At 40.3% G+C, this 14,237-nt stretch overlaps 1 protein-coding gene across 1 annotated transcript in view; it reads right to left on the bottom strand.

Moving 5' to 3' along the window:
* Nucleotides 1–14,237, bottom strand: part of LOC121382968 (golgin subfamily A member 6-like protein 2) — a 48,775-nt gene that overhangs the window by 22,790 nt on the left and 11,748 nt on the right. The window contains exons 4-6 of the mRNA XM_041512664.1: nucleotides 7,870–8,012; nucleotides 1,660–1,704; nucleotides 925–981 (exon numbers count right to left, since the gene is read on the bottom strand). Of these exons, the coding sequence (XP_041368598.1) occupies nucleotides 925–981; nucleotides 1,660–1,704; nucleotides 7,870–8,012 (245 nt within the window). The remainder of the gene's footprint in view (nucleotides 1–924; nucleotides 982–1,659; nucleotides 1,705–7,869; nucleotides 8,013–14,237) is intronic.

Below are 14,237 nucleotides of genomic sequence, written 5' to 3'. Positions count from 1 at the left end.
TGTACTCTACTCTAAATCCCGTGTCATCAGATGAAGTACTCTAACTGTGAAATCACTCATTCTCAATAAACTGTCAGCATCAGCTACATGTACTCTACTCTAAATCCCGTGTCATCAGATGAAGTACTCTAACTGTGAAATCACTCATTCTCAATAAACTGTCAGCATCAGCTACATGTACTCTACTCTAAATCACGCGTCATCAGATGAAGTACTCTAACTGTGAAATCACTCATTCTCAATAAACTGTCAGCATCAGCTACATGTACTCTACTCTAAATCCCGTGTCATCAGATGAAGTACTCTAACTGTGAAATCACTCATTCTCAATAAACTGTCAGCATCAGCTACATGTACTCTACTCTAAATCACGCGTCATCAGATGAAGTACTCTAACTGTGAAATCAATCATTCTCAATAAACTGTCAGCATCAGCTACATGTACTCTACTCTAAATCCTGCGTCATCAGATGAAGTACTCTAACTGTGAAATCACTCATTCTCAATAAACTGTCAGCATCAGCTACATGTACTCTGTTCTAAATCCCGTGTCATCAGATGAAGTACTCTAACTGTGAAATCACTCATTCTCAATAAACTGTCAGCATCAGCTACATGTACTCTACTCTAAATCCTGCATCATCAGATGAAGGAGTTCTGCCTCGGGTTGGGCCCTGGCCTCTCAGAGGCCGAACCCCAGGGCGGACATGCTCGAAACCTCTGTGGTACATGAGCATGTTAAAACATTACGCGCGCACGCTGGTGAAAGCTATTAAAACCTACTACAGTGAAAATTATGTGACAGAAGTAGATTAAGAAAGCCCACGACAGACATGATTTCACTGGTTTATCTTAAATATTGACATTATACAGTATATAGGCCTATTATATGATATATTTGTTACAAAAAAAACAAATGCCTACCTTTTCTCCAAACTGGCCCATGTGTTCACCTGCTACCGTTAACTGGTCCAGTATTTCCTGAAAAACAAAGTCCACAACAAATCAACCTACATAAAGTGTATTCTGAAACAAGTCATCAGAGCAACTGTTCTCAGTTTGTAACCACTGTAACATGGTTTCAGCCCAAATACTCAATTTTAAGTCTTAAACTTACAATTTACAGATGCTAGTGCTTTCCCTAGAAATTTGGCAAAGCATGGTAGATTAAACACTTTCAGGGCATTTTCACAATTTTGAGGGCACTTTTTTTTTTATTAAAGACAATTTTTTTTAATTAAATTAAAATAAATGTAATTAATGTGCTTGCTTTAATAAATGAATTGCACAGTATATACCAAGCATATTTTATAATACATTTTTCTAATTGTTTTATAAAGGCAGTTTTAGAATTAATTAGTGACAGAGACTTGTTTAATCTCAGGGCAGCATGGCACTGATTGAGGTAAGATGGTGCTAAACTATTGAGGCATACTGGTGCCGCACCATGCTAAAACAAGTTATGGAAAACACTGTATACCTACATTTTCTTGTTTAGAACATCTAAATTATAGATATCAGTACTTTTTCTCTTTTTTTTATTAGGAAAATGGGGGATTCATGAAAATAAATGCTCGCAAACTGACTCATTTTCATTAAATCATGAAAATATAATTCCTAAAAAAAAGGTATTTTACATTATACAGAAAAATACCTTACCTCTTGTTTAGTAGCTTTTCGGGGTGCATCAATTACTTGTTTATCCTGAAATTGAGTAAGCAGAAAGTATTAATAAAATAAAATTGCTTGCACAGTGAAATGTAACAGTCCGTCCACATACACCAAATACACAGTGAGAAAGGATATCTGTAAATACACTAACTCTAGTAACAAGTAGACTTTTAATGATTTCCCTCCAGTGACCAGAGACAGGTCAAATTTAGTCAAGAGATTAAAACATATTTAACATGTGTACCTATGATTTATTTCAGACATCTGAAAGATGCAATCTAAAGTCTAGTATGTGCAACATATACTATGAATCCAATGTACTTACAAATATGTGCACCAAACGCACAGAATCCACTGTACTTGCAAATATGTGCTTCAAATACGTGGAACCCACTGTACTTACAAATGTGCACCTAATACACAGAATTTACAGTACTTACAAATATATGCAAAAAATGCACAGAATCCACAGTACTTACAAATATATGCAGCAAATACATAGAATCCAGTGACTGTACAACAAATACTTCTAACCCACTGCACTTACAAATATGTGCACCAAATACATGGAACCCACTGTACTTACAAACATGTGCACCAAATACGTGAAACCCACTGTACTTACAAATATGTGCACCAAATACATGGAGCCCACTGTACTTACAAATATGTGCACCAAATATGTGGAACCCACTGTACTTACAAATACATGTATGTGTACAAAATATGTGGAACACACTGTACTTACAAATATGTGCCCCAAATATGGGGAACCCACTGTATTTACAAATATGTGCAACAAATACGTGGAACCCACTGTACTTACAAATATGTGCCACAAATACATGGAACCCACTGTATTTACAAATATGTGCCACAAATACACAGAATCCACTGTACTTACAAATATGTGCACCAAATACGTGGAACCCACTGTACTTACAAATATGTGCCACAAATACACAGAATCCACTGTACTTACAAATATGTGCCACAAACACGTGGAACCCACTGTACTTACAAATATGTGCCACAAATACGTGGAACCCACTGTATTTACAAATATGTGCCACAAATACACAGAACTCATTGTACTTACAAATATGTGCCACAAATACGTGGAACCCACTGTATTTACAAATATGTGCCACAAATACACAGAACTCATTGTACTTACAAATATGTGCCACAAATACGTGGAACCCACTGTACTTACAAATATGTGCCACAAATATGTGGAACCCACTGTATTTACAAATATGTGCCACAAATACACAGAACCCACTGTGCTTACAAATATATGTTTTCATTTTGGAAGCATGCGCAAGCTTGCTGCATGCATATCTTCAACTGTGCAAGCTTCCCGCAAGCATGTTTTAATTTTTGCAAGCTTGCTGCATGCATATTTTCAACTGTGCAAGCTTCCTGCAAACATGTTTTAATTTTTGCAAGCTTCTCATATGATTTATCAAATTCAATGGGAACAGTGGCTAAACAATCAAACATACATGTAACATATAGTATTTACAATAACAGCCCTTGAAATTCTGACAAGTTTGCTATGGCAGTTAAGTGCCGTCGCAAGTCAATTTTGCAACGGCACTACGGCGGCAATTTTAAAGAAAAGATTAATACTGTCACTGCCACATGATGATCCAGTCTCATCTGTAGTTGAGGATACGATGTTTTTACTTCATATGACTATGCGTGTTTGCCTTGCTGCTGTTATGAAATATTAGTCGCATGGAACCTTCGAACTATATGCCTCGCTCTGAGGTTGATACAGACATTCCGCCTGATGACAAACTGTTTTCCAGTTTCCTGTCGATTATCGGTTTGCCGCTGTTGCTGTTGGGCCACACAGTCAGTTGTGCTACGGCATCGATTCGACGTTACATGCGTACCGGGTTGGTGTTGATGACAGAATGCATCGGTCCGGTGGTTGGTCAATGACTTTACCAATATATTCGGCAGATCGATCACTACTTCCTCTGGCTCCGGAAGTTATCCAGTCGCCATCACGCGGGTTTTTTTTTTTACCGCGACTATTTTACTATGGTCCAGTGCGGTTTATCCTCTCACTGCATTCACTGTTGTTTCGCCAGAGTTGTATCTCAGGTTCGTACTGCAGGGAGTGCACTACGATTGGATGGTTTTGCCATTTGGCATTTCGGTAGTTCTTTGGCTGTTCACAAGAATAACAGCCTCAATGGCGCGGGTTTTTCATCAGCAGGGTATATAATTTTACCCATGCCTGGACGACTGTCTTTTGAAGTGCCAGAACAAGACAAAGTTAGTGGGCCAAGTCAGCTACGTAATTCAGTTCTTGAACCGTCCCGGATGGATTGTCGACCAGGAAAGGTCTTTACTGCTACCAACACAGAATCTCCAGTTTCTTGGGATTCACTTGCGTACCCGATCTGGGACTCATTCAGGTTCCTGCAGCCCGATGGACCAAGATTCAATCTGCGGTATCCAAAGTTCTGGCCGAACTTGTGACTTTCCATGCGTGGCAGAGCCTACTGGGTCTTTTGACCTCAACCTAAGTCTTGACTGGGGTACCTGTCACGAGGCGGCCGTCGTTGGGCCTCGGGGGGAGCTTGTCATCCACTAGTGGATGGTCTAACGATCTACCGGTCACGAACCCCAGTGCAGGGGGACTTGCGGCTGGGGACGCCCCACCAAACGCACATCCGTCCAGCTACAGGGTCGCCTGCAGTTACAGTGTTTACAAGTCTTCCTCATTCCGTACATCACGTTGAACAACCCCCAACTGATGATAACCCTTCTCGACAACTTTTGACCCTGTCTGCAATGGTAGCTTATTTCGTCGAACGTCTTAGGCAGAGTCTCTTTAATGCTATTCCAAGGGACCGACCATCTGTTTGTGGACGCCTCACGAGAAGGTTGGGAAATCATTTCAACAGTCAGACATCAGGGCTGTGGTCTGCCGTCGAAGCCAGTTTCCACATCAACGTGTTGGAGCTTCTGGCAGTGTTCAATGCGATACGTCATTGGCGTCGGCACTTGCTCCATGCAACTTTTATTGTAGCGACCGACATGTCAGCGGCGGCCTACATCAATCGTCAGGGCAGAACTAATTTCAGAAGTCTGCTCGATCTCATCTATCGTCTGTTCAAGCTGACAGATGCAATCCCGCTGTAACTCAGTGCATGTCACATACCAGGGGTGTCGAATGTTCTGGCAGACACGTTGTCAAGACCGTCCGCTCCACAAAGCACCGAGTGGATGCTCAACCCAGAAGCGTTCTGGTGGGTGTGTCACAGGCTGTGGACACCAACTGGTGATCTTTCTGTGACATGCTTCATTCGTCAACTCCGATCGTACGTGTCACCAGTACCGGATTCCGATGCATTGGATCTCTACGCCTTGGCCATCAGTTGGGATAATCTGGATGCATATGCATTCCCGTCACCAGTGTTGCTACCGAGAGTCCTCCAGCGGTTTCAGGAGTTCCATTGTCGGATACTTCTCATTGCTCCAAAATGGCCAAGCGGAATTTGGTATCCAGACCTTCTACGTCTTGTGGCACCAGATCCTCTACCGTTACTTGATTGGGATCGCCTCTTGCTTCATCCCACGTCGAGACAGCACCATCCACATCCAAACTTGTACCAACTACATGCATGGACCTTATCTCCGACGGTTTAAGGAAGAAGGGGTTTTCTTTGACCACATCGGCGATTTTGAAAACTCCATGTTCAAGGGTTTCAAGCACGAGGATCAGATTCAACAGTTTCGGCCACCGAAATGGGACCTTAATCTAGTTCTGAGGGCCTTGTCTCAAGCACCTTACGAGCCTGCTGCGAAGGCCTCTTAGAGGTTTGGACAAGGAAGACGGTGTTCTTGATAGGGTTCACTACAGTGGCAAGAGTGTCAGAGATACATGCTTTGGATGTCAACATGGTGCGTTTTAATCGCGACTACTCTTCATTTTCACTGGGTCTTTTGATGAACTTTGTTGCTAAAAATCAGTTGCTGGATCAATGTCCTCGCACCTATGATGTTAAAGCACTCTATTCCATTGTGGGTTCACATGATGTGGAAGATTTGTCGTTGTGTTCTGTTTGAACTCTTAGCTGTACCTGGAAAGAACTGCCACCTTTCGCAAACATCGACAGAGAATTGTTTCTCTCTTGCAATCAGAGACATTTGAAAGACATTACTAAAAACACAGTGTCTACTTGGATACGATCCACGATTTTGTGTGCCTACCAATCAGCAGGGTATACCTCCACCGTCGGTGTCTTAACCCACATGAACTGCATGCCTTAGCCGCTACTATGTCCCTGCATTGTAACACTCCGGGTTCCAGCATCGTATCCGGGGTGTTATTGGGCCACCGATTCCATCTTCGCGAACTACTATCTGCGAGATGTATCGACCGAAGACGTAGAGGGATTCCATCATCTGGGTCCGGTGGTTGTAGCTCAAACTCTGGTTAACTCTGGTCGTCCTCGTTGTCGTTGATGTCGGATTCAGGACTGCACCCCAAGATGTCCATTGAATCGACAAGTGCAGAATTTTGAAAATAGCAATTAGTAAAGAAGTTAATAGATCAAATAAAAAAAAAAAAAAAGGTTACAAGTGGAACTTAAAAACTAAAAAGGTCTCGTGCGGTGACCATCTTGGATTTTGAATCAACCCAAAAAATAACAGCATTTAGTAAGTGCCATGAGAGGATCACTTGGACTGAGTTTGATTGAAACCTACCTGGTGGAACTTGAGAAGAAGTAAAGAATGTCTCAGTCAATCAGAGGCCAGGGCGGCCATCTTGGGTTTTAAATTGGCCCCAAAAATTACAAAACTTGTTGAAGGCCATGATAGCATTGTTTGAACCAAGTTTGGTTGAAACCTGGCTAGTAAAACTTAAGAAAAAGTAAAAAAATCTCTGTCGATCAAAGGCAATGGTGGCCAGCTTGGATTGTGAATCAGCCCGAAAAATAACAAAACTTGGTCAGGGCCATGAGAGGATCATTAGGAAACATATGGTTGAAATTTGCATGGTGGAATTTGAGAAAAAGTAAAACATTTCTTGGTTATTCAGAGGCCAAGGTGGCCATCTTGGAATTTTTATCAGCCTGAAAAATAACAAAATTTAGTCAGGGCTATGAGAGGACCATTTAGACCAAGTTTGGTTGAATCCTGCTTGGTGGAACAGGAGAAAAAAGAAAACAAGAAGAAACAAACAAATGACTTTTGACCACAGTATGGATCTCCAGAATATAAACTAAAAGGGGAAGAAGAATATAGGATCAGCAGTTTTCTACAGTTATCACTTCAGTCAAGATTACTCCACATACATGGAACATGTCTATCATAGTGGAAAACTAATTTTGTATGTTACTGACTACATGTAGCACCTATACATTTTTTTTTAACAGTTCATGTTTTTCACTTTAAAAATGATCATTGTTTGTTTTTTTAGAATTAGACAAGATGGCCGCCGCTGATGATGGCACAAGCTTGCAAGTAGCTTGTCAGAAGCATGCGGGATCTCGTCGCAAGCTTGCAGGAAGCTCGTTGCAAGCATGCGGAAAGCTCATCGCAAGCTTGCAGGTAGTTAGTCGCAAGCTTGTGGGACACTTGTCACAAGGTTGTAAAAAGGTTCCAAATACTAGCTTAAATTGGACAAGCGTGCGGGAAGCTCATCGCATGCTTTTGGGAAGCTTGTCGCATGCTTACGGGAAGCTCGTCGCAAGCGTGCAGGAAGCTGGTCACAAGCATGCGGGAAGCTAGTAACAAGCTCGTCGCAAGCATGCAACAAGCTAGTCGCATGGTTGTAAAAAGGTTCAAATGTGTGCTCCAAATACATGGAACCCACTGTACTTAGAAATATGTGCACCAAATACGCAGAATACACTGCACTTACAAATATGTGCATCAAATACGGGGAGCCCACTATACTTACAAATATGTGCAGCAAATACATGGAACTCACTGTACTTACAAATATGTGCAGCAAATACGCAGAATCTGCTGTACTTACAAATATGTGCATCAAATACGGGGAGCCCACTGTACTTACAAATATTTGCACCAAATATATGGAACCCACTGTACTTAAAAATATGTGCTCCAAATACGCAGAATCCACTGTACTTAGTGCACCAAATATGCAGAATCCACTGTACTTACAAATATGTGCAACAAATACATAAAATCTGCTGTACTTACAAATATGTGCACCAAGTCTCCATACTCGTTGGACTGGCGGAAGTGTTGAGCGATCTCATCAAAGAGATTCCAGTCTCCACTGAGCATCTGATCGATGTCGACATCCTCAAGACTGGTCACCTCATCTTGTGTACTTGCTATCTCTGTAACATACAACACTGTCTTAGTCTAACAGTCGATCAAAGTCATGTTATCTTATGGTTAAATGTCCTAGTCAAACAGTGGATCAACTGGCAGTCATGTTATCTTATGATTAGGCCAAAAAAAAAAAGAAGTTTGTTTCAGGTAACATGGCCCAAAAAAGTAGGGTAGGTAGGTAGGATTTTTTTTGGATTTTTTTGTTCAAAGAAAGGTTACCCTACATTATATATGTGTTTGCCAGAGAAAAAAACAGTCTCGAGATGAAAGATATGAAGGCAAGCTGTCTGAAAAATCTTAGTTTACTCTTTGCAGCCAGAGAGAAATAAAAACAATCTCACTGTTAATGTCAGTTTTAAGTTTCACATGCCATTTTCAAAAGACAGGAAAACTAAAAAAGTTCAAACTATTCCTTTCACCAATAAAAGTCAGTAGATGACTGCACAGAAACGTCACAGCTTTGTCCAGTTTTGTCAGAGGATGACTGCACAAATTTGTCCAAGTTGGTCAATAGATGTTTGCACAAAAAGTTCAGATTTATCCAGTCAGTAGACGACTTCACAAAAACTTCACAGATTTGTCCAACTTGTATTGGAAATAACAAAACAATACTAATTTTGTGTGCAATTTACAAATCAATAGGCTTAGAAATGAATAACTTGTAGTAAATTTCATAGTAATAAAAAAGGCATTCCTAGCCCGAGTACTCTGACTGTAAGAGAGCTAGATGGACATTTGGACATAAATAATGAGAGCGTGTTTATGTTCAAATGTCCGTCTAGCTCTCTTACAGTCAGAGTACTCGGGCTAAGGCGTTCCCTGTAGTACAGACTTATAGTTTTAATGTTTATTAGCCTATTGAATGGACCCATGCTAAAATCACCCAAATTAATTTATTCCCAATTAACTGAAACACTGAAATAAATGTGAACTGTTTAATGTTTGTGGTTATTCTTGAATATTCCGTTTATTTAATTATTACCCATGCTCAGCAGTTGATAGGCCTATACATCACTGGCGTAGGAAGTGGGGAAGAGGGTACTTTGTAGCAGCATCGATGGTTTATATATTAATTTTATACGTGTGTGTGCCCACCCACCCCACTTTTTGGTATCTTCCTACAGGCTACACCTGTGTATATTAACAAATTCTGGGTACTAGGCCTATCGGCCTCCCCCACCCAGACCCCCAATACTTGCTTGCTGGTAATAACTTGGTACTTGGTGATGCCTCGACCAGAAGTGGTCAGGCCCTTTATAAGGGCCCTATGGGCAACCTAGGGAGACACCACAGCATCGTAAAGGTCTAAAATTAACTAGCTACTCTCGATTCACTAATATCAAAACCTATATTAGCTCGGCCATTTACCTTTCGACCGACCATTAAAAATTGCGCCAAATTCCCTCAATCAAAATTGTGCACCCTTTTCTCTTTGGCATTTAACTGCTCCATTCAAACTCCATAGCACCACCACCACCACCACCCGCCTGCTACCGATTTGATCGGGCTGCTGGTGCTCCCTTGCACCTGCCAATGCAGGCGGTCCCTCCTCTCCCCTCCCCCCACCTTTCCTGTCATGGAGTCGTGTTCTCTTATGGTTAAGTGTCTTAGTCAAACAGTGGATCGACTGGCAGTCATGTTATCTTATGGTTAAGTGTTTTAGTCTAACAGTGGATCATAGTCGTGTTATCTTATGGTTAAGTGTCTTAGTCAAATAGTGGATCGACTGGCAGCCGTGTTATCTTATGGTTAAGTGTCTTAGACAAACAGTGGATCGACTGGCAGCCGTGTTATCTTTTGGTTAAGTGTCTTAGTCAACAGTGGATCGACTGGCAGTCGTGTTATCTTATGGAAGTGTTCGAGATTAAAATTTTGGGGCAGTGTCCCAGATGGATACTAACATTTCAAAATCTGGTATCCCACCTGAGAATTTAGTATCCCTCTTAAATGAAATTCATAAATAACATCGTACAAACTTGGACGAAACTGTTCTCGTTCCCAGTCTATTGCTATGCCGCAATCGAAATTGTGGAATTTGTGAAACTGGCAATCAAACAGAACCTGCAGAAAGATTTGCTGCATCTATTTTTGCGTAATAATGACATAAATTAATATTTAGCAGTAATCTAACATTACTAATGATAAACCTATGTGAAAGCCCAAGATATTCCGATTGCCCAAGATGTCCCATTTGGGACATCTTGGGCAGTGCTCGGTCCAAGATGTCCTTGGGCCGAGACATGCCATATAAAATAAAAGTTTTAACTGCCACATAAAATAAAGATATTAAACCTTACATTGTGATATTTGTTTTAACAATTTAAAGGCATGTGGAATTTTTTTAACTGCACATGCATGATTATAGTACGTTTGTTTGAGATGCGAAGTTTCGTAGGGTCGATCCCCATGTTGGGTCTATATGTTTTTCTTATTCCAACCAGTACACCACTGATGTTTTATCATAGGCTATATATATATATATATATATATATATATATATATATATATATATCCAGTGTTCGAGATTAAAATTTTTGGCCAGTATCCCAGTTGGATACTAACATTTCAAAATCTGGTATCCCACCTGAGAATTTAGTATTATATGGCATCCCGGTGGGATACTGGGTTCTTGAAGTCTGGTATCCAAAATTAAATTCTGGTATCCCCGAGATATCGGGATACCGTTAATCTCGAACACTGATATCCACAACTGGTCCACCAAAGGCCGTGGTATGTGCTGTCCTGTCTGTGGGAAAGTGCATATAAAGGTCGCCTTGCTGCTTATCTTCTGCTTATCGTAAGAAGTAGATTTTGACCCTCATAACAAATTCGAACATTAATACCATTTTCAAATGACAAATAGAAACTGAGAAACATAAGTCTATTCATTTTGACGGCCATCTTGGATTTCATTATCAGTTATCTTATGCTGTTCTAGTTTGTAGAAATCAATTCTCCGACACTCAAAACATATATTCGGATATCAAAATCTACTTCTTACGATAAGCAGAAGATAAGAAACAGGTTTCATTAATTTTGGCGGCCATCTTCAATTTTATTAAAAGTTGTTATGTTATACTAATCTAGTGTATAGAATTCAATTTTCTGACCCTCAAGACATATATTCAGATTTCAAAATCATCTTCATACATAAAGCAGAAGCTGAAAACGTTATATTTTAGTAATTTTGGCGGCCACCTTGGATTTTGTAACCTGTCGGAGTTAGCCCACATTTTTGAGAGGATCACCCCCTCTAATTTTATTAAGAAGGCATTGAAGTTGTAAAAAACACCTCCAAACCTTGGTCCCCGTGAATTGGTCATGGAATCCTATTATTTAGTCTCTACTATATATGTTTCTGCTTCAACACACTATTCATCAGTTGGGACATTTTGGGCTGACTTAGCACATAAATTTTAGAATTGGGACATCTTGGGCTTTCACAACCTACCTGTATCAATTTCATGCATATGTGGAATCAATATCTCAAATAAAATTTGAAGGCAGGAAACATCCAACAAAAACAATAGCAACTTAGCGGTTCCCAGTCTATTGCTACCTCGCTATTGCTCCAATGTAGCATCAGACTGGGTATGAGCTGGGGGAGATATTGTTACGGCATAGCATTAGACTGGATACGAGCTCGAAAATACTGTTACTTAACTTCAGTAAATGACCGACGTTCACCGTTTCAGCGAAAAATTAAAACGCAGGATTAAAAAACCCAACAACAATTGTAATGAAATTTACTTTCGGGTCCCTACGTCGGCTCCATTTGTAATGAAATTTACTTTTCGGGTCCCTATCTGGGGACCACGGGTTCGGCTACCCCTTTCGGTTGTAGACTTTTGCTGGTACTAAGAGTCTATTAATAATTCTCTAGAAGGCTGAAATTACTATAAACCAGACCGACTAGGCTAGCACAGAAAACCCAAACTAACAAACAGATTACACATTTATTCGAGGAGTACAAACAAATAACAAATATGTATGGTAGTCCTCCAAGATCCATATATGAATTGACTACCACTAAATAAATAAATTTACACCCACATATCCATACAAATAAATATTTATATTTAGGGACGTGTATGAATGTGTCGTGGATAATCCCGACGAAGAGAATATTCGCGGAATTAAATTTACATCTGCAGGACAGCACACACCAAATAATTAGGTTCTACACCTTACACGATTACCCATCCATGCCGGTGTACACGAACTCTGTTTAAATCATATATATTGGACAGCCCCTTTCAAAGCTATTTTTAACCAAAACACCCTATTAAAGCAGTCGTTAATCCATATAATTAGGACTCACTTATTCGGAATGGGGTTACAAACCATCGACAATGATGAAGACCGCTTATTAAAATCAACGAGATCCTAATTTAATCAGGTTTAATTTATTCAGACGGGTTGCCCGTTCTCTAACTCAGCCAAAACGATTAAGCGGACAGTTCGTGCACGGTAAAAACACGGAATTATATATGGGACGATTACACCTTACACGTAACACGGGTCATTGCCTGACTCGCTTTACGTAGTTAATTTATAATTTTAATAACCGAAACTTATAAGATATACACATTGGTTAAACGTATGTTTAAATGGGTAGACAGTTAGGAATGGAAGCAAGTATGTTTACATATATATAAAACGAGAAACAACACGGCACACAAAAACTAACCTCACAGAAAAAAAACCCGAGCGCATGTGGGGATGAATAACGTGCGTCGAAAAATGATCTAATCTGACCAACCTGATTGGTTGATTCAGTCAGGCCACACTCTTGCACGGACTTCTGCCGACAACATTTAAAACGGTTGCACGACACTTATTGTATTATCCCTCGTAGCAATGAGAAAATAACGTTCCTGATATTCATAAGTGAGTAGAGTTAGATCATGCTGTTAATGTAATTAGTAAGAGATATAATCAGAATCTTAACTGAATATACCAAAGAAAATATGAAAAGATAGACAGACTGAAAACCAGGAACGCTACACAATGTTACATTACATTAGTATCCTGGTGGGATACTGGGTTATTGAAGTCTGGTATCCAAAATTTAATTCTGGTATCCCCGGGATATCGGGATACCGTTAATCTCGAACACTGTATGGTTAAGTGTTTTAGTCTAACAGTGGATCAAAGTCGTGTTATCTTATGGTTAAGTGTCTTAGTCAAACAGTGGATCGACTGGCAGCCGTGTTATCTTATGGTTAAGTGTCTTAGTCAAACAGTGGATCGACTGGCAGTCGTGTTATCTTATGATTAAGTGTCTTAGTCAAACAGTGGATCGACTGGCAGCCGTGTTATCTTATGGTTAAGTGTCTTAGTCAAACAGTGGATCGACTGGCAGTCGTGTTATCTTATGGTTAAGTGTCTTAGTCAACAGTGGATCGACTGGCAGTCGTGTTATCTTATGGTTAAGTGTCTTAGTCTAACAGTGGACCAACTGGTGTCAGCATTATTTTATGGCAAGTGTTTTAGTCAAACTATTGACAGATTGGCTGGAGTGTTATTTTATAGTGAAACAAATAATGAAGATATGGATCTTCAGAATTGTTCAGACTATTATTGAGTCAAATTAAAAACTTCACAATCTAAAATTTGAATAAAGTTAATGAGTGTTGAAAGCAGATATTTTTCAGGATTAAATATATTGTAATGGCAATGTCTACACTCCATTTGAAGCCCATCACAGCCCACGTGACCCGATCCATAGCATGTGCACAGCACCATTGAGGCACAAGTGGTTTTGCACATGCCACTGATCACGTGATTACAATAGCACGCGTTTTCATCGTTACTCGCTCACAGTAGTCCGACACAATGAAAACACATTAAAACAATATTTGTTACGATCTGCCACACCTCACAAATGTACAGCGTGAACGTGCCTTTGTCATGTTGTACGAAGGAACGTCAGTAGCTGACGTTGCAAGGGCATTGGGTTGCAGTCGACGGGCAATTTATGATCTGTGGACTTGAGTACAACAAACGGGCACCACAGCTGATTGCCCCGATCAGGTAGACCACATGTAACGTCATAGGCAGATGAGTCATATTGTGTTACGTCACCTCCGCAACCGTTTCATGACAGCTATAGCAACCAGTAATTAACTTTTCAGATGTCGGATGTCCGTGCAAACGATCCAAAATCGGCTGCGAATCACTCACCTCCATGCACGGCGCCCATATGTTGGACCCATTTTGACCCAATT

This window comes from Gigantopelta aegis, chromosome 10 (assembly GCF_016097555.1).
Source record: "Gigantopelta aegis isolate Gae_Host chromosome 10, Gae_host_genome, whole genome shotgun sequence".
In the NCBI taxonomy this organism is placed as follows: Eukaryota; Metazoa; Mollusca; class Gastropoda; order Neomphalida; family Peltospiridae; genus Gigantopelta; species Gigantopelta aegis.
This window is presented reverse-complemented; position numbering and strand designations above follow the sequence as displayed.